At 48.8% G+C, this 22,136-nt stretch overlaps 1 protein-coding gene across 1 annotated transcript; it reads right to left on the bottom strand.

Annotated features, from left to right (window-relative positions):
- Positions 1 to 9,996: 9,996 nt before the first annotated feature.
- Positions 9,997 to 18,314, bottom strand: LOC116953914 (thrombomodulin-like). Its single transcript, XM_032974220.2, has one exon. It carries the CDS (start codon positions 17,753 to 17,755, stop codon positions 15,935 to 15,937), a length of 1,821 nt encoding a protein of 606 aa, XP_032830111.2. The 5' UTR covers positions 17,756 to 18,314; the 3' UTR covers positions 9,997 to 15,934.
- Positions 18,315 to 22,136: the final 3,822 nt, after the last annotated feature.

Here is a 22,136-nt window from a genome sequence, read left to right as displayed (position 1 = left end):
CAACGTCACAGCGTTTAGAGTATTTGGCTGCTAAACATTTCCACACGAACACATTCCTGCGGAGGGAGCTGGTAGGAGTGTTGGGTTGCTCGGTCAATGGCCAGGGTCAACGGCGGCACCACCACGTGGTGCATTCCGCAAATATGCCCGACTGTGAGGGCGGGCACAAGCCGGCGTGAGTAGGTTAAACGTTGAGTTTTATAAGGGCACCACGGGGTGACCAGCCCCTCCCCAACCAGCCCCACACCTCCCACCCCCCACCCAGCCCCACCCTCCCCACCCAGCCCCTCCTCACCAGCCCCACCCAGCCCCTCCCCACACAGCCCCTCCACACCCTCCCCACCCAGCCCCTCCCCACCCTCCCCTCTCCACCCAGCCCCACCCCTCCCATTTTTGGATGCACGACGGACGGACACAATAATCCCCTGTGGGCTGCTGGTGTAACCAGGAGGTTCCTACCAGTATAAGCCATTTCGATGAGCTATCATTTGTGATAGCCAGGTCGCTTCTGAAAAAGACCTACATAGCTCAGTGGGGCCTTACCTGGTAAAAATAAATAAATTGCGTTTGAAGTTTATATTACACGGTCCGATTCACGACGTTGGGTCGTTAAAACGGAGACCGCCTGCACACGTGCGTGATTTATTCATGGTGTAGCTTGTTCCTAAGGTTACATTTGTGCCTGAAGACGACTCCTTCCAACGTGGGAGGACGAAAGGTCGCACGAAAGAAACAGGGGCAGCGTCAGCCACGGCTATCCCGTAAAAGAGTCGCCTGAATGGGCATAACATCTCATGCCCTATAATAAGTTACGTTAATAATTAATCGTAAATAAAAAAAGGGTATCGGGTCACGCGTGAAAGCGCAATGTTCAATTATCCACAACGGTTTCCAGGTCGGGCATTGGTGTCAAAATAAAAGTCCGAGAGGGTGGAGTGTTCTCGGCAAGAGAAGGCGCGGGCGTTGTTGTCAAAATAAAAGTCCGCTAGAGTGTGTGCCACTGCTGACGGTTGTATTTATGAGTATTTAATATTTATTTGGTGTTCGTTTAGTCTCGAGCTGATCATTCGTCCTGTTTGCCCAACATAACATTGGCCACAAGGGCAATTCATCCGGTACACATCTTCTGTTGATAGCTTCGGTAATACATCTTTTGTACCAGACATTAATTTCTGTATTTTATGTACCGTGCAAAAATCTGACTCGAATGTTTGTTTATCCAAACGTCTGGCTAGTTTATCAGTTACTCCCGCAATGTCGAGTATTTTAATTACTTGGGCAGTTTGAATGCACGTGTTATTTGATTTGGTTTTGGCATTCGATGCCCTGTTGATTTGTGCATCATTGTAACCATTCAGCCGCAGCGCTTCTTTAACATGATTAATTTAACTTCTCAAACTATCACCATCTGACACTCTCTTGATAAGAGTGGATTTCTTTCCAGGGTGATGGTGTGACTGCATTCAGCTAGGCGTCGGTGTGCGTTGTCTTTCGGTCAACGCCGTGTCTTATTTTACCATTTGGACCGCGTCTGAGCATAATGTCAAGAAATGGTCAACTTCCACTTCCATGGTGAACTGGATGGATGGGTTTTGCGAGTTAGAGATTCGTTAAGTGTATCTTAACGAATGAATGTGTGCATGTCCATCATTACTAAAGGTAAGCATGTATTTATGCCCTCTACACTCTAACCCTAATTTCCTCATGAACTATGAGTATTAATATTGGCGGGTGTAATATTCACGTCATTCTCCATTGGCTACCACGCCCCCAGCCCCCTCCCCCGCCGATGCCGTGCGAAGTAAAAAAAAATGGCTACCCCCACGTGCGAATATTAAGGTGTTGATTGTTTCTTTGATGTTTTCACTTTTAAATATGTATTTGCAATGATGTGATTGCGACTTAAATTAGACTCTTCGACGTAATTGGTCATTTGTATCAATGTGTACCCTTTGGATCTTTCGGTCAAGTCACGTAGGTTGAAAAATAATAATACATCACGACGTTTTGATCGCAACACACAAATCGGTCGTCCTCAGGCGGGAAAAAATAATCCAGCACTGCAACTGCTGAACCGTGCTTACCTTTAGTAATGATTTGCAGTCACGAAAGCTTCAAATCAAGATTATATCAATGTGATTCACACAAATTGTCTGGTGATGCGACGTTTCGGGCTAATTGCCCTTCTTTAGAGCACAGGCACTCAATTGATTTGGAAAATGTTGGAGTTCTCTGCGAAGCTAGTTACTACTTATTTGTAATTGTAACCATTGGGATAGCTATAGACTTAGCGCTGCTTTGGAAGCGAATCATCAAATAATATATTGTTTAAATGCATGCCTATACGGGTCACCATACTTCAGTAGGGATTACCGTTGGGACGGCTATTTTAGCACTCACAGGAAGTTCAAGGACAATGGGCTTGCATTAAACGCAAGCATAATGTTACGATGACTACCATATAAATAACCAAAAACGGCAATGGTTACCCATAGTCATTTAAATGCATTCATTAATGCCTCCCCCCTCTCAGCTTCGCGCAAAAAGCGCACACAAGCGTGGTCACCACACATCTACCCCTCTGTCTAAGTAATGAAACAGGAGGACCTCTCCACAAATCTGGCTTGTCACCTGATCAAGCTAGATGTAATTACTAGCGAAACGTCGTGCTCAGATTGTAAATGTTGTGGCTTTAGCTCCCCAACACACAACCGGCGTGCTGTGCTAGTGACGAATTGGCCACGTTCTGTTTACTTGGCAAACCTTACTAGTTGGCTGTGTCGGGTGGTGGCGGGATCAACGACACATTTATATATTCACGCGATCTAAGCCCCCTCCCCCCCCACCCCAAAAAAAACACCCGTTTTATGGATACACACATTTAAAAGTGCTTATTCATACGAATTAATACATAGGTTGATATTGTATCATTCCGATACAGGCCATCACCTCTGCCATCAGCAGTGCCACTCAATTGCTTTGCGTGGCGGTCGTGGTGGTGGAGTGGGCGGAGCAATGCCGCCCCCTGCCGGAGCTCGTCTACCGTCACAGCCCACGAGGCCAGAGGGCCGCTCTCCAGACCCCCCTCCTCTGCACGCGCCCATAGGTCCACACGAGCGCCTCCCGGTCAAAAGATGAAGCTAAAGGCGCAGCCCCTGCAATCGCCACTGCTGGCGGAAGCCCCCCGCCGCCGCCGCCCCCCCCACCCCCTCCAGCTAGAGCGAGCTGCAGAGATTGGCCGTTGAACAAGAGCTGCTTATATTCGTGGTTCTTGCGGTAAAGTCACCACGTAGAAGGGAAACAATAAAATAATAAAAATATAAAACAATACAATTCTCACGACGTTTCGACTGCAACACAAGCAAACATCATCAGGTGTGAAAACTTTATTGCTGTGGTTTTAACACCTGATGATGATTGCTTGTGTTGCAGTCGAAACGTCGTGATAATTTTATTGTTTTATATATTTTTATTATTTTATTGTTTCCCTTCTACGTGGTGACTTTACCGAAAGAACCAAGAATATGAATCCCTGCAGTCACGAAAGCTTTAAATAAAAAAAGAGTTGCTTAGCTCAATGGCCCTTCCTCTCCGGAGGCTACTTGGCCTACTCTTCCACTCTTGCCAGTGATAGGAAGTAGCGGCACATTTCCCCCACCACACTGCGAATATTCTATACGTTGCGTTTAGATTATTTATATTATTTGCCTATTATAAATGTCCACATGGTAAGCTACTTCGTTGAGCTACCATTTGTAGGCCAGGTCGCTTCTGAAAAAGTAGCTAATAGTTCAGTGGGCTTTAACCTGGTACAATAAAACAAAAATAGTTATGTTGTCTTCTTTGGTTCTTTCGGTAAAGTCACGTAGAATGAGAATAAAATAATAAATTGATAAAATAAAATAACACAATAAAATTCTCACGACGTTTCGGCCACAACACAAGCGGCCTTCATCAGGTGAAGGGACGAGACTGTCTGGAGGACAGCGCTGGAGCGAACAGTCTCGTCCCTTCACCTGATGAAGGCCGCTTGTGTTGTGGCCGAAACGTCGTGAGAATTTTGTGTTATTTTATTTTTATCAATTTATTATTTTATTCTCATTCTACGTGACTTTACCGAAAGAACCAAAGAAGATGAATCCTTGCAGTCACGAAAGCTTTAAATCGATAGTTAAGTTGTATTTGTATTTCTGCGTGATTTATTTTACCTTACATATGCTTAGCACTCCTGTGAACATCTGTGAAAGAGAGCTGTACTGTATAGCTCATCGGATTCCTCCAGTATAAATAAATATATCTGATTACGAACAGAGGCGGCTGGGGTAATGGGCTGGGAGGGTGTTAATACATCCCACCGCCACTCAAATTGTTTTAACGACCGCGCCGTGATACGGAATCGAACCGACGACGTCTGGATTGCAAGGCCAGTGGTGCGAACCGTCACGCCGCCACTGTGGCAACGTCCAGTTGTATTAAAGCAGCAAGAGAGAGGGGGGGGGGACACGTCAACGTATTGTAATCAATATGAAATATAAAACATTGTGTAGGTTGTGACGTCACCCGTGACACTGTCTTAAACGCCTTACCCACGTGATAATAAAAGGGCCCATTTTATTGACATGGTTTTATGGCTTCCAGCCTGTAAAGTTGAATAACCCAACATGATTATTTTTCATTTTTTTTCCACCACGTTTCATATAATCTAAACAAGGTTAAAGACCCGACATCATCACCGTCTGCATCATCAGCCATGATCAATCCACTGCTGGATGAAAGCCTCCTCCTGACGTCGCCGCATCCTCCTCCTCTCTCAATCCTGCGATGGTAAACATGATCCACCTAGCGCCTGCAGCACGAGCTCCTTTCATCGCTCCGTCTCTCCACCGTGGAGGTCCTGTCTCTCTCCTTTGACTGGCGCTCCAGCGACCCATCTTCTCTCGACGTGTCCCTGAACTCATCCACGCTCGCTCCTCTTAAACGTGAATGCGATGTCTTTACCTTGCGTCTCTGTTCTTTAATTCAGGTTGTTCGTTTCTCTGTCTCTCAGTGTGATCGTCATCATTGTGGCCTATCCACTGCTGGATGAAGATCAATGTGATGGTGATGTCTCCTGTACCTTGCGGGTGTTCTCTAATCCACGTGTTCCTTCCTCTGTCTCTCAGTGTGATCGTCATCATTATGGCCTATCCACTGCTGGATGAAGATCAATGTGATGGTGATGTCTCCTGTACCTTGCGGGTGTTCTCTAATCCACGTGTTCCTTCCTCTGTCTCTCAGTGTGATCGTCATCATTATGGCCTATCCACTGCTGGATGAAGATCAATGTGATGGTGATGTCTCCTGTACCTTGCGGGTGTTCTCTAATCCACGTGTTCCTTTCTCTGTCTCTCGATATAACTCTCAGCGTGCACCTCCCTTCCGTGTTTCATTGCACACTTATCACATTCAATTCCATTTTCTTTGTCGAGGTGCATTCTTCTGATCGAGATGTCTCTGGTCTAGGCCAATCCGTTCCAAAGACAAGGCATATATCATCAAAGCACGTGTGTTCGCATGTTCACCACAAGTTCCTGTGGTTAATGCAGACATGATTCCTTGCAAAAGGTGTCTATTTGGTGTTTGAACATCTTAACACTTCAGTTTAACGCGTGGGAGGCTTTTGCTACCAATATTATTCACAATAAAGGTTTTTGGGTGAGATCGCGTTATTTATAAATGTGTCGTAGCCTTCCACCACCCGACACGGCCAATCAGCAAAAAAAGTGTCACGTTGACAAAAGACAAATATTTCACTACTTTAGCCCACCGGTGTGTTGAAGAGTGAATCCACAACATTTACAACTGTAAATGTCGTAAATGTTGTGGATTCACTCTTGTGGATTCACTCTTCAACACACCGGTGGGCTAAAGTAGTGAACTATTTTGTCTTTTGTCAACGTGACACTTTTTTGCTGATTGGCCGTGTCGGGTGGTGGAGGGTTACGACACATTTATAAATAACGCGATCTAACCCAAAAACCTTTATTATGAATCTTAACACCTGTTGTATCGCCAGAAAGGGTAAAACCTATACCAACTTTTTATTCTTTGATACTGGTAAACGAGATCTCATGATACGTCTTAGTCGGTAGTACACCCTGTTTAAGGCATGCACGGGAGAACGTGCCCACCTAAGACACATCTTATTGACCAATTCACAAAAGTTGCTCAGAAGGATAACGGCCGATTTGGCCAAGAACAGTGACAGAGTCACAGCCAAAGGATGGAACGCGCCGCATAGCGCCACGACCAAAGGAGACGGAGCGATGAAATTGGTTCTGGTGCGGGCGCCAAGCGGATTACCGTTCTCGTGTCGCGAGATTGTGACGGCTCGTGACGGCTGGGGGAAAGGCCATGATCCAGCAGTTGATAGATCATGGCTGCTGCTGATGCTGCTGCTGATGATGATGAATGTTTTCCGTGATTAATTCACCCTGCCGATATATGAATCATTTTGGCGGGACCCCGGGATCCCGCAAAAATCAGGTGAATAATAATAATTATTATTTTTCAGTCCGCCCCACTACGTGATCCCGACAGCAACGCGCCGCCCGCCCAGACTCGCCGCGCCAACAACAAGCGCCAGAATCAGCAGGCGACTATCAACACGATGGGCGCCACCCCACCGGTCAAACGCAAGCCCCGGGGGGCGACGACGCCCTCCTGTCAGCCGTCGATCCTCAGCTCCTTTGCCAAGGCGAGCCCCACCGCCCCCCCCCCCCCCCCCCGGGCAGTGAATTTAACGTGTTTATGTAATTTTGCAACTTTTTACGAAACTCAGTGTCTCCGAGTAGCTCTCGACGGGGGCCAATCGATTGACCGCTAGAGTTTTGTTGTCGGTAAGGCGACGAGACCCGTGTCGCTACGCGGGTTTTTCCCACCCCGGGGCAGCGATGGGACCCCGGGGTCCCGCCAATTGCTTCATGTGTCGATATATTTTGGGCAAGGAATAGCTCCTGCAACAACAAAAAAAAGTTGGCATAAGATGAATTGTGTTCCTATGTTGAAAACATGATTATTATTTTTTTCTTTCCGGGAACATTTCAACATTGATCATTTTAACAACATTAAGTGTCGACTTGTAAGCGCACACTATTCGCTCACTGTCGACGAGAGGACGACTCAGAGGTGCGGGGACGACCCGCGGGGAATAAGGCAGCAGCAGCAGCAGCAGCAAGACCACCCCTTCCAAGGTCTGCGATCCTCTATATATTAAGGTGTTATCGGGCACGCTATCCCACACGGCTGCAACATGTGCAGTCAGTGCATGATGCGTGTTCACGTTGGCGATTGTTTCTTTGAATTGGATTTACTTCTCGTGCCGTGAGTGGAGTTGTCGTTTGTTTACGCGTTTCAGTGTGACGGAGAACGCTACTAGACCACGAGTGTCGATTACGGTCCGAAGGAGACAGCCCATTTGTCTTGCACGGTCACATCTGGAATGGATTTATCATTCGCAAAAGTGCACCCGGTCGCCAAGTTTATAATTATAATAACGAATTCCTACACTTAGAACACATTACTAAAACAAAACACTTTTTTTTTGCGTTTCCATTCACACACATCCTAGACACGTGCACACGCATATACAGTGTGTGCCCGAAAAATCTACACGGCAAAAATTAAAGGTGAAAAGTTGATATTGTTACTCGAGATACTGACGTGAATTCGATACGAACAGATGCATTAAAAAAAGTATCATTGTTTTTTTCGGTAAAGTCACGTATGTAGAAATACAATAAAATTATATTAAAACAAAAACACAATCACGACGTTTCGATCACAACGCAAGCGATCTTCATCAGGTGTCAAGAACAAATCACGGAGGTCAATACAACAAAAAGACGAGAGACGAGAATTCAACAAACCTGAAAAAACATTACGTGAAGCACATCCAGTCAGGCCAACAACACAGTTACAACACAGTTACAACACAGTTACAACACAGTTAGACACTTCCTGGCGGTCCGCCAGGAAGTGTCTAACTGTATTGTTGGCCTGACTGGATGTGCTTCACATAATGTTTTTTTCAGGTTTGTTGAATTCTCGTCTCTCGTCTTTTTGTTGTATTGACCTCCGTGATTTGTTCTTGACACCTGATGAAGATCGCTTGCGTTGTGATCGAAACGTCGTGATTGTTTTTTGTTTTAATATAATTTTATTGTATTTCTACATCCGTGACTTTACCGAAAAAACCAATGAGTAATTTATGCAGTCACGAAAGCTTTAATACTTTATTATCAACACTTTCTTTGGGATTTCCAACATTCACCCCTCCTCCTCCCCACTCCGGTTTGACTCGGAAACCAAATCGATTTTAATAGTATTAGTCCACGTGATGCGGCTGATTGAATTTTGATTGGCTCTGTCGGCTGGCGGAGGGTTATGACTAGCAAATAGACTTTAGGGCCCGTCCATAAATGACGTCACGCACCTAAAGGGGGGGGGGGGTCAGACATTCGTGACGATGTGTGACGACGAGGGGGGGGGGGTTGAGAAATTTGACGTCACATCAAAATGCGCAACTTTAAAAAAATATAGACAACACGTTCTCCTTAATTATTTTTTTAAAAAATAAATGTTTTTTCCTACAACATCAGAGTGCTGGGCCACATTAAATACGCACTACAATGACAACAGTTACAATAGTTGAAAACGATTTGAAGCATTTTTTATATATATTTTTTTTGGGGGGGGGGGTTGGGGGCAGAGCTTTGTGACGTCATTTTAGCTCCACGATGATCTGACGCAACATAAACTAAGCATGAATCAAGCCAAACAGCGACAAAACCACCACATCGCGCGCGCGCGTGTGCGTGTGTGTGATGTCCCATCACGATTGTTAGAGCCCCGGGATTTGAACCCAGGCGACCTGAGTTGGACTCCCGGCCACGGCTGACATCATTTTGCCGGGTGCCCCCCTCATGTCGACTCAAACCTCGAGTGAGCACCGGGGAGACAAAGGCGGCCGGGCGCGGTGCTGGCTTTCCACCAGCTCGTGTGTCGCGTTGGCCTTGATGTGTGCTCGGTAAGCGGCACTTGCCCTAACAGCCTGCTGTAATGCTCTTTGTTTTTTTGTCGGTAAAGTCACGTAGGTAAAATAAAATGAATTAAAATCAAAGAAAACAATTAAATCACGACGTTTCGGATGCAGCGATCTTGCTGTGACTGTTCCACCTGAAGACGGAAGCTTGTGTTGCCTCCGAAACGTCGTGGTTTAATTGTAATTTATTTTATTTTACCTACGTGACTTTACCGAAAAAAAACCCAAAGAGAATGAATCCTTGCAGTCACGAAAGCTTCAAATCTAGAGCCTGCTGTAAGGCTATACGGGTGAGCTTTGAATTTTTTTTTTTAAACCGATGAAATCAGCTGCGTGTGTAAAGACTGAGATGGATTGTGCGGCATCGCTTGCGGGGCTGTGAGCGATGCCTTCAACGTTGGTTGGGGGACATTCATCCAGCAGTGGATAACGACTACTTATCATTGTTATTCTTAGCTCTTTCGGTAAAGTCACGTTGAAGGGAAACAGTAAAAAAATAAAATATATATAAAACAATAAAAATTCTCACGACGTTTCGACCATAACACAAACGGTCGTCATCAGGTGTGTCGGTTTATTGTTGTATATATTTTTTATTATTTTATTGTTTCCATTCAACGTGACTTTACCGAAAGAGCTAAGAATATGAATTACTGCAGTCACGAAAGCTTTAAATCAAAATTTGCTTATCGTTGTGTTTGGTGTTTGTCGTCAATTCCCCCCCCCCCACCTCCGATTAGCACGTTTGGCTACGTAGGGCGGTGCGAAAGAAGTTCAACGTGAATTACAGACGTAATGATGACGAGACAAGATTATCTTAATCTTGCTTTATATTTATAGAGCGCCGTAGCTTAGGGCGCTTCACGTAGTGCAAGGGTCGAGGAATGAAATGAGAAGCGATCGAAAGAATTGCATATAGTAGTCAATCATAGTAGCTTTATTTCTTCTTATTATTAACAATTTATACAATGGGTAAGTCAGCAAAAATTGACAATTCGTGAAAAAGTCATCGATGCAACGAAACGCATCAACAAACCAACCACCACAGCCCGAACCCGAATATTGACTATTACCAATTCTGTATATATTTTTTTACCAAGTCAAGCGATCTGGCCATCACAAGCGATAGCTCAACGAAGTGGCTCGTCATCACGTGGACATTCATAGCGGCCAAAAACTCGGAACGCGTGACGTTGATTCTAAATGCAGTGGGATAAAAAAAAACCGGAGGAGCCCGGATATCAAAACAAAGACAAATCCACGCAACCACGGGGGAAGACAGAGAGAGACACGCAAACTCCAAATATACAACAAGCGTCAGTGCCGGGATCAAACCGATGCCTTCCAGTATAGCAGGCGAGGGAGTTAACATCTCCTTGCAACCGTGGTGACGATGAGAGAGAGAGAGACATACAAACCCCCAATATACAACACGCGTCAGGGTCAGGGATCGAACCCACGTTTTCCTGTATATCAGGCCAGGGAGTTAACATCTCATCGCCATCGTGGTGATGATGAGCGAGAGAGAGAGAGAGAGGCACGCAAACTCCAAATATAAAGCAGGCATCAGGGTCCGGATCGAACCCACAAATTCCTGTATACCAGGCGCGGAATTTAACATCTCCTAGCCACCGAATCCGTGCCCACGTCCACGTGTAACCCATCTGTTATTCTCTCCCGTGCAGCCCGTTGGGGCAGACCCCCCCCCCCCTCCCTCGTTTTTGGTGTTAGATGGAGTGAGTATAAATGTGTTGAAACCCTCCACCACCCGACACAGCCAATTAGTAAGGGATTTGTCACGTAAACAAAACGCCAAATAGTTACTACTTCAGCCCACCGGTGTGTCGTGGAGAGTACATCCACAGCGTTTGCCATTTGATGAGCAGTACGACGTTTCGCTGCTAATAATTACATCCAGCACCATCGCGCGATTTGCCAGAAAACTGAAGCAATCCACCTGCTTCCGGTTTTAAATCGAGCAGCAGCAGCAGCAGCAGCACGACTCCATCACTGAACCCAATCAGCCCTTCACTGTTGGCGATCGTGTCCAGCACACAACGTCGTAAACATTCGCCCGCACATCAGACCCCCGCGAGAGAGGTGGACAAGCGACGCCCTGCTGGGCAGCCACCTGGCATTGCCGGATGGCCCCGCGTCAATCTTATCCGTGCTCGTGTCGCCTCCCATTCCACTCGTCCATTTCCACGAGTCTACATGTTGTTTTACCCGTCGTCAATTCCACCACCAAACCACAACCCACACGTTTCCCTTTCCCACGATCGCTGCAATTGCTTTTTGCCTGGATGCTCTTTGGTGTCATCCTCCTGACACGTCCACAGCCCGGCTGTCCTGCCTCCTACGTTAGCGTCCTTCCTCGATACTGATCACAACTACGAAATGCGAGTTGACATGTCCAACACTGCCATCATCGTCATTGTCACCGTAAACACGCATGGATGGAGTTGGCACACGCGTACCCCCTCCGACTAGCACGGTTGGCTTCGTGCGGTGTGAAATGCGTTCAACATACACGCATACGTATAGGACCACAGAACTTGGGCAATTGTTGGTACGGGTTCTGGCTGTCTCCCCTGTTTGTCTGTAGTTTCCCACGGAATCATTATTTCTCTTTAATCATTCCCCCCCCCCCCCTCTCTCTCTTTCTCTCTCTGAGAGTGAAGGAAAACGTTACGAGCTACACGACATTGCAACTATGACTATTATTACAAAGCACCGATGGCGTCCCTTCTGTGAAACTGCACGATCTGAGTCACGAGTCGGCCCTTAATTTAGCACGTGTTACAGAGTGCTTTGGTCGTCGTGGTAGTTGTTGTTGTTGTTGTGTTTGTCAAGTGTAAGAGCGTGGCGTTATAGACACGCGCATTCATTCGTCCGTACTCCGCCTCTAGAGAACCGCCGCTGGGAGCTGTTGCGGCGTTAACAGAGCCAACGCAACGCATCGCAGCTCAAGCCATTCTTCACCAATACCATTGCATACGTATAATAAGACTAATGACAATGCTGATATGGGTATGTTTACAATGCTTTGTCGAATCCACTGGCCGTCACTGGATCAAACTCACAGAGCAACATCGTCCCGTCCACCCCCGCACCTCCGATGAGCACGGTTGGCTACGTACGGTGCGAAAGAAGTTCGACATACATACATACTGCCCATAGACTCAACACTGCTACCATAGACTCAACACTGCTACCATAGACTCAACACTGCTACCCATAGACTCAACACTGCCCATAGACTCAACACTGCCCATAGACTCAACACTACCCATAGACTCAACACTGCTACCATAGACTCAACACTGCTACCCATAGACTCAACACTGCTGCCATAGACTCAACACTGCTACCATAGACTCAACACTGCTACCATAGACTCAACACTGCCCATAGACTTAACACTGCTACCCATAGACTCAACACTGCTACCATAGACTCAACACTGCTACCATAGGCTCAACACTGCTACCATAGTCTCAACACTGCTACCCATAGACTCAACACTGCTACCATAGACTCAACACTGCTACCCATAGACTCAACACTGCTACCCATAGACTCAACACTGCTACCCATAGACTCAGCACTGCTACCTATAGACTCAACACTGCCCATAGACTCAACCCTGCTACCCATACACTCAACACTGCTACCCATAGAGTCAACACTGCTACCCATAGACTCAACACTGCTACCCCGATTAGCACGGTTGGCTACGTACGGTGCAAAAGAAGTTCAACGTACACACGTGTGTCCAACCCACCCAGCGCCCCACTCGTGGCAGGCTATACCGGTCTGTGAAACACAGCTGCTTCTAGCTTCGTGACAGCACCTGCCCAATGAGGAATGGGCCAAATGCCAAATGTAGTAATGAGGTCATGATGATGATGATGTTGTTCATTATTATTATTAATGCTGCTGGTGTTCCGTGCATTTTTAAACACGTGAAATATGTGTACCCGTGGTGGCACCACTAGTCAAGGATGTAAGCCACGGGAACAAATTTAAAAACACAACACACAAAGTCAGGAACGCATGCGGTTGCTTGCTGGACCATGCACGGTGTCATAGTTTAAATACAAACTGTAGGACCAGTGGCCTCTCTACCACCACCACCACCAGGCAAAGGGGGAGTAGAGTCAGTTGCACAAAAGGGCAGCAGGGCAGCAGGGTGAGCGGCAGAGAGCGGCAGGGGGAAGAGAGGGCACGGCTCGAGATGAGGACAGCGGGGAGAAGAATGAGGAGGAGCGCTGGGCAGGAAGGGAAGGAGGAGGAGGAGGAGTGGGGGTGGGGGGGAAGGAATGACCGGATCAAGTTGTCGGGGACGAGAGGGTGGTGATGATGAGAGGGTGGTGATGATGAGAGGGTGGTGATGATGAGAGGGAGAGCGAGAGAAGAGAGGAGGAAGGAGTGAGCAGGAGTAAGAGCGACGTCTGTTTTCACAGTGGGCGGCAGCGGGGAGAGAGAGGAGGAGGGGGGGTCCAGAGTCAAGGTGGCTGCGCGCGGGTCACGTGATCTGCGTGTAGGCGTGAGCCGATGTCTATATCGATCGATGCCCAATGCTGCTTCACGCGCCGTAGCAATTCGGCGTGCGTAATGCACGGCGTGGTGAATGCACGAGGAACGCCAACGCGCGACAGAGCGCACGGCTTGCGGATCGCCTTGCAGCGACGTGAGCCAGCCCGTTCCGCGTAGCTCACGCGGCGTCAACATCGGCACGGGGAAGCTTATTGCAACAAACGTGTGTATCGTTACGAAACAGCTCGGCCCTTTCAGATTGTCACAAATCTCGCCTCGACGATACGTTCACGAAGCCTTAACCGTGCGTCCTTCCTCAATGCCCATTTTTCATCAGCGGCCTCGAGTACGTTGATGGTCATTCCGCGTTGCTATGACGGAGACCGGTCTATCCATGAAGGCATGCACCGTTGATCACGGACAAATCGCCATCGAATGCGTCCGTTAACGTCATCACTCGGGATCTAAGCGGGTGCTGAGCCTGGTTAGCAATCGCATGGTGATCATAACCACCACACCACCACCACCAGCCAGGGCTTACCAGGAGATGGCAGTAACGAATCTCTCCCCCTCGTATGCCAGGGTTTCTCCTGCTTCTCCGTTTTTTTCACGGAATCGCAATCTTTTTTTAATGTCGGAAAGAATCCTATGAGCTATCAAGCTCTTTGTCACAGATGTGAACGCTCTTCGCTGCTGATGGGATGCAAATAGGCCACACTTCAGAGTGTCGTACCGGGGCGAGTCTTTCTTTGGTCAATGTTTGGTATTATCATCATGTTATTATGTTTCAATATTGTTGTGCTTATAATTACTTGTCGTGATACGTTCTTCTGATCTCGAGGGCAACGCCGTTCGTTGGCAAGATTCTGCGCCACCGCCCCACCTTGCCACCCCAGAGACCATCTCGGAGGCATATTGCTCGGTTCGGTCGTGTGTCAATGATTTACTTCGGGAGTAGTAAAAGGGCATTGGTTAATAAAAAGGGCATTGGTTGATTAAAGGGCATTGCTTGATACTAGGACATTGTTTGATACAAGGGCATTGTTTGAAAAAAGGGCATTGTTTGATTAAAGGGAATTGTTTGATAAAAGGGCATTGTTTGATAAACAGGCATTGTTTAATAAGAGGGCATTGGTCATTAAAAGGGCATTGTTTGACAAAAGATAATTGTTTGATAAAAGGACATTGTTTATTAAAATGACATTGTTTAATGAAAGGGCATTTTTTTTATTTAAAGCTTTCGTGACTGCAGTAATTCATATTCTTAGCTCTTTCGGTAAAGTCACGTTGAAGGGAAACAATAAAATAATAAAATATATATATAAAACAATAAAATTCTCACGACGTTTCGACCATAACACAAACGGTCATCACACCCTCAGGTGTGATGACGGTCATCTGATGGTGTGATGACCGTTTGTGTTATGGTCGAAACGTCGTGAGAATTTTTATTGTTATATATATATTTTATTATTTTATTGTTCCCTTCAACGTGACTTTACAGAAAGAGCTAAGAATATGAAAGGGCATTGTTTGATAAAATGGCATTGTTTCATAAAGAGGCATTATTTGACATTTCAAAGTCAGTCTGAAGCTGCAATGCAAATGAAATGTCTTCGTTTACTTGCCGCCAAGAGAGGTCTGAAATTGACACTCGTGGTTTGAACGACACTTGGCATGGAGATGTATCTATTTATCTTTAAGGGCAGCCCGTCCTTTGAACATGGTGAAGTGACACTCACAAGCCACCACACATCATTCACACCGACCAAATCATCGTTTCAATCGATAATTAAAAACCATCGCCATCAATCATCAACATCGTGAGCATACGTATCAACAATCATGAAGATCAACCACTCGCACAAATCACTCACAACAAAGCAAGCATCGCCATCACGATCATCTTGATGTTTCACGCTAAGCGTAGCAATAAAATAGAGAAATATACAAACATTCTATATGAACACTTTCTTGTCAAACAGCAGAAACCATCACGCGAACTGCGACCATCCTCGCAGCGGCTTTTGGCTGCGGCCATCGAACAAAGGCGGCGGTCACCGCATCGCGCCCTTTCAGATGCGCTTCTGCGGCCGTCTGGAACGTTCTTCCCTCCGATACTATGAAGCCACTGGGAACCACGCACTTTTAAAATCACCTATATTGACAAACGAATTTCTTTAGAACTTTTTTTTGCGTGTGCCTAGTTTTTTTTTGTCCTTCCCCCATCACCTCCGAAGAGCACGGCTGGCATACGTACGGTGCGAACAAAGTTCAACGTGCGCACGTGACAAGCCACGCGGAGAACAACGTTCAGGCTTTCGAGTGGCGCGTCTCGTCCACATCGTCCGGGCCCCTCGGCTTGAGCTCCCGCTCGGCCTCGTGGTGAACCTGCGTGGGAGCCGACGGTCTCGGCATCTCCTTGACCCCCTGCGCGGCACCTTGAGTCGCCAGCCACACGTACTCGTTTTTCTTCTCGCCCTGCGGTGCCTGCTCCTCTTCCTCCTCCTGCCGCCGCCTCTTCGCCTTCCCGCTGCCGCTGCCCCGGCAACACAGCAGCACCATGGCCACGGCGCACACCACGATCACCACCAACACGAGGGCGATAGCAACGGGTAGCAGCACGTGGAACGCCAGGTTGGGTGTGGACTCGGTCGAGGTGATGTTCACCCGATCCGTCGTCGTCGTCGTCGTCGTGGTGGTGGTGGTGGTGGTGCTGTCCAGCAGGCTTCGGTCGGGCGTGCACGTGACGTTGTCCGCCTCCAGGTGCCACCCCTCGTCGCACGAGCACTCGTAGCCACCCTCGGTGTTGTTGCACACGTGGTGGCACGCGTGCGCGCCCAGGTCACACTCGTCCACGTCGTGGCAGCCGAGGCCGCTCTTGTCCTGCTGGTAGCCGCGCGGGCACGTGCACTCGTACGAGCCGTCCGTGTTGACGCAGTGCTCGTCGCACGGCTCGTACTCGCACTCGTCGATGTCCTCGCACTCGGTGAGGTTCACCAGCTGGTAGCCCTCCACGCAGTCGCACACGAAGCCGCCCTCCGTGTTGGTGCACAGGCCCTGTTGCTGGCAGGGGTCGTCGCGCGCGCACTCGTCCACGTCCTCGCATCGACCTTGCGCGGGTTCGAACCCGGGCGGACAGGTCGGCGACATGGAGGAGGAGGAGGAGGAGGTGGAGGAGGATGAGGACAGGTCCTTGTTGATGATAGCTTGCAGCAGGCAGGGCAGCGGCTCGCTCACCTTCCACTCGGCGTCAACGCCCGCGCCTCCGCTGCAAACGGCGTTCGCCATCCCATCGGCAACATCACCACCGCCGTCACCACCACCAATATCATAATCGTCGTCGTCATCACCGCCATCACCTCCTCCGGACGTCGGTCCGCACACCACCACGGCCTTGCTCCCCACGGGCAGGATTCCCAGCGGGCTCACCGCGCCGCGGTCGTCCCACGGCACGCGGTAGCGTGCGGTGCCCGCGCTCGTCCTCACGGTGGAGGCTCGGAGCCCCTCTGCCAGCGAGAGGGGTCCGCACCCCGAGGCCACGCGGACCCCCACCGGGTGCTCGCACACGAACCCTTGCACCGCTTGACTCTTGCAGAAGCGCGACTTCCAACCCGGCGGCGCGTCGGCCGTCGCGAGCACGAGCGAGGCGCAGAGCTCACGGGTGCACGAGGTCAAGCCCTGCTCCAGCCAGTTCTCGTAATGGGAGGCAGCGACTCGAGCCTCGCTGCGCGCCAGCCACGAGAAGCCGCGTAAGGGACCCTTCATGTCCATCCTGCAGCCCTTGCGACGCAGGCCCATCCAGTACTCGGGAGCTCTGCTGGACTTCCGCGACGATGGGGATGATGATCGCGGGACTGATGACGACGACGACGACGAGCGATGCGTCTCCTCCTCGATCGCGCGCATGAGTCTGCCCAGTAGCTCTGCTTCTCCCTCGGTGTCCACGATCGCCAGATGTCCTCCCGTCTTCTCGCACGCCGTCGACGCCGCGTTGAAGTCCAAGTGCTGCTGCTGCGGCTGATGTTTGACGAGGCTGTAGCAGCTGCTACCAGAGCACGACACGAAGGTGGTCGGCGTAGCGCAAACGACATCGAGAAGCAGTGAGGCGAGGCACATGAGCAAGGCGACCATGGCTGCTGACTACTGATGAAGATGATGCAGCTGATGATCACGATGAAGATGATGCAGCTGATGATCACGATGAAGATGATGCAGCTGATGATCACGATGAAGATGATGCAGCTGATGATGACGATGATGCTGCCGTTACTGATGCTGCCGCTGTTGCTGCTATTACTGCGACTGGCGATGATATCGCTATTCTTTGCTTTTGCCGCTGCCGCTGCTGCTGCTGACTCCTCTAAACACGGTGACCACACAAATTCCTATACCCTAACCACTGTCCCACACACACACTCTCTCTTTCTCAGTCTCTCTCTCGCTCTATGGTCTCTCGCTGTTGTGTTAAGTATCACGATATCTCTCCCTGGCTGGACACCATCGACGGCACTCTAAGTAAAGTAATGAGATATCTTTAGCACGGCGAGAGAGAGAGAGAGAAGAAGGCGAGCGCAAGACGCGCGCTCCGTGTCCGTGAGCTGCGCTCGTGCTGATTTGGAACCGATGGGATTCACTCCGCCCGTTATAAGCGGGGAGGGAAGCGGAAAAGGCGACTGTGCAGAGAGACCCTGGCAGGAGGAGGAGGGGGGTGGAGACGGGGTGGTGGCGGCATTTCCTTCCAGCTCATTAAACTAACAATAATGATGATAAAATCACCGGAAAGCGAAGCGAACTTGCGATGTTTGTGATTTGTAGTGATTTTCTTTGGGGGTCACTCCCATAGAATAGCCACTCAGACGCTCGTGTTGGGTGCAAACTTTTGGGCAGCACTGTACGTTTATTTTGAAGATTGACTTATGTGCGTGCGTGCCTACATTGTGATGGAAGTGTCTGTGTATGTGCGCGTGTGTCTGTGGGGAGCGGTGGCGCAGTGATTAGCGCGCTGCCATGCAAGCTGTTAGCGAGCACCTATGAAGGCCGGCATGGCGCACGAATGGGGTGGTTGGCCAGCACCACGCCCGGCCACATTTGTCTCCCCAGTAGCGATGTTCACGCATCGCACCAACTACTTATTTGGCTGAGTCGACCCAGGGGAGGCACAGGACCGATTCAGATAATCGTCACTGGTGTTGGATCGTGAGCGGGAATCGACATCATGTCGCCGGGTTCGTATCGCAGCGCGTTAACCGCTACACTACCGCTCCCGCCACCACACACACATTCACTCACTCTCCCACTTTCTCCCAAGTGTTTTTAAACGTTCCTATCTATAGTGAGGGAAAAAAAGTATTTGATCCCCTGCTGATTTTGTACGCTTGCCCACTGACAAAGAAATGATCAGTCTATAATTTTAATGGTAGGTTTATTTGAACAGTGAGAGACATAATAACAACAACAAAAATCCAGAAAAACGCATGTCAAAAATGTTATAAATTGATTTGCATTTTAATGAGGGAAATAAGTATTTGACCCCTCTGCAAAACATGGCTTAGTACTTGGTGGCAAAACCCTTGTTGGCAATCACAGAGGTCAGACGTTTCTTGTAGTTGGCCACCAGGTTTGCACACATCTCAGGAGGGATATTGTCTTACTCCTCTTTGCAGATCTTCTCCAAGTCATTAAGGTTTCGAGGATGACGTTTGGCAACTCGAGCCTTCAGCTCCCTCCACAGATTTTCTATGGGATTAAGGTCTGGAGACTGGCCAGGCCACTCGAGGACCTTAATGTGTTTCTTCTTGAGCGACTCCTTTGTTGCCTTGGCCGTGTGTTTTGGGTCATTGTCATGCTGGAATACCCATCCACGACCCATGTTCAATGCCCTGGCTGAGGGAAGGAGGTTCTCACCCAAGATTTGACGGTACATGGCCCCGTCCATCGTCCCTTTGATGCGGTGAAGTTGTCCTGTCCCCTTAGCAGAAAAACACCCCCAAAGCATGATGTTTCCACCTCCATGTTTGACGGTGGGGATGGTGTTCTTGGGGTCATAGTCAGCATTCCTCCTCCTCCAAACACGGCGAGTTGAGTTGATGCCAAAAAGCTCCATTTTGGTCTCATCTGACCACAACACTTTCACCCAGTTGTCCTCTGAATCATTCAGATGTTCATTGGCAAACTTCAGATGGGCATGTATATGTGCTTTCTTGAGCAGGGGGACCTTGCGGGCGCTGCAGGATTTCAGTCCTCCACGGCGTAGTGTGTTACCAATTGTTTTTTTGGTGACTATGGTCCCAGCTGCCTTGAGATCATTAACAAATCCTCCCGTTTAGTTCTGGGCTGATTCCTCACCGTTCTCATGATCATTGCAACTCCACGAGGTGAGATCTTGCATGGAGCCCCAGGCCGAGGGAGATTGACAGTTCTTTTGTGTTTCTTCCATTTGCGAATAATCGCACCAACTGTTATCACCTTCTCACCAAGCTGCTTGCCAATGGTCTTGTAGTCCATTCCAGCCTTGTGTAGGTCTACAATTTTGTCCCTGACATCCTTGCAGAACTCTTTGGTCTTGGCCATGGTGGAGAGTTTGGAATCTGATTGATTGCTTCTGTGGACAGGTGTCTTTATACAGGTAACAAGCTGAGATTAGGAGCACTCCCTTTAAGAGTGTGCTCCTATCTCAGCTCGTTACCTGTATAAAAGACACCTGGGAGCCAAAAATCTTTCTGATTGAGAGGGGGTCAAATACTTATTTCCCTCATTAAAATACAAATAAATTTATATCATTTTTGACATGCGTTTTTCTGGATTTTGTTGTTGTTATTCTGTCTCTCACTGTTCAAATAAACCTACCATTAAAATTATAGACTGCTCATTTATTTGTCAGTGGGCAAACGTACAAAATCAGCAGGGGATCAAATACTTTTTTCCCTCACTGTATGTATGAGCGCGTGTGATAGTGCAGCGGTGAGCGCTCTGCACGATCAACCCGGCAAAGACACAACGAGTTCGCGACTCACGCTCTCAGCCACCAACATCCCTGACGATCATCTGAACCGTTCCTGGGCCTCCCCTAGGTCGACTCAGGCTCAAATACGTGTGGGGTGTACACATCACCACCGGGCAGCCTAACAGGCGGCCGGGCGTGGTGTTGGCCACCCACTGACTAGTGGGCCGTGCCGGCCTTTATAGGTGCTGCTACTCGCGGTTGTCAGATGTTGACTACCTCGCCTGGTGTACAGGAGGTCGTGGGTTCCGTCCCGACCCTGACGCCTGCTGCTGTATATTTGGGGTTTGCGTGTCTCTCTCTCATAATCATCACGGTGGCTAGGAGATGTTAACTACCTCGCCTGGTGTACAGGAGGTTGTGGGTTCGATCCCGACCCTGACGCCTGCTGCTGTATATTTGGAGTTTGCGTGTCTCTCTCTCATCATCATCACGGTGGCTAGGAGACGTTGACTACCTCGCCTGGTATACAGGAGGTCGTGGGTTCCGTCCCGACCCTGACGCCTGCTGCTGTATATTTGGGGTTTGCGTGTCTCTCTCTCATCATCATCACGGTGGCTAGGAGATGTTAACTACCTCGCCTGGTGTACAGGAGGTCGTGGGTTCGATCCCGACCCTGACGCCTGCTGCTGTATATTTGGAGTTTGCGTGTCTCTCTCTCATCATCATCACGGTGGCTAGGAGACGTTGACTACCTCGCCTGGTGTACAGGAGGTCGTGGGTTCGATCCCGACCCTGTCGCCTGCTGCTGTATATTTGGAGTTTGCGTGTCTCTCTCTCATCATCATCACGGTGGCTATGAGACGTTGACTACCTCGCCTGGTGTACAGGAGGTCGTGGGTTGCATCTCGACCCTGACGCCTGCTGCTGTATATTTGGGGTTTGCGTGTCTCTCTCTCTCTCTCTCATCATCACCACGGTGGCTAGAAGATGTTGACTACCTCGCCTGGTGTATAGGAGGTCGTGGGTTGCATCCCGACCCTGACGCCTGCTGCTGTATATTTTAAGTTTGCATGGCGGCAAGATGTTAACTACCTCGCTTGGTATACAGGAGGTCGTGGGTTCGATTCCGACCCTGTCGCCTGCTGCTGTATATTTGGAGTTCGCGTGTGTCTCTCTACGCGTGGCTGCATGTATTTTTCTCCGGATCCTCCGGTTTTCCCCTCCAACATTAAGAATCAACATACGCTCAGAGCATTTGGCTGCTGCTATACATTTCCACATTGATAAGCTACCATTTGTGGCCAAGTCGCTCCTGAAAAAGACCTATATAGCTCAGTGGGCCTTACCTGGTAAAATGAAAAAAATATTTTTTTTTAAGTTTATTTTACACCGTCCGATTTACGACATTGTGTCGTAAAAACGGGGACCGCCTGCATTCGCGCGTTAATGTATTAGATGATGTAGCTTTTTCCTAAGGTTACGTTACCGCTAACACGTGAGAGTTCGTATTGTCGGGGTGGCCGTGCAAATGACGTTGGTTAAAGGCGTGCGCGCTTTGAGACGGGGCTC

Source organism: Petromyzon marinus, chromosome 53 (assembly GCF_048934315.1).
Source record: "Petromyzon marinus isolate PM22_M1 ecotype Great Lakes invasive population chromosome 53, UKy_Petmar_22M1.pri1.0, whole genome shotgun sequence".
In the NCBI taxonomy this organism is placed as follows: Eukaryota; Metazoa; Chordata; class Hyperoartia; order Petromyzontiformes; family Petromyzontidae; genus Petromyzon; species Petromyzon marinus.
The sequence above is the reverse complement of the archived record's forward strand: the minus strand, read 5'-3'. Positions and strand labels throughout refer to the sequence as shown.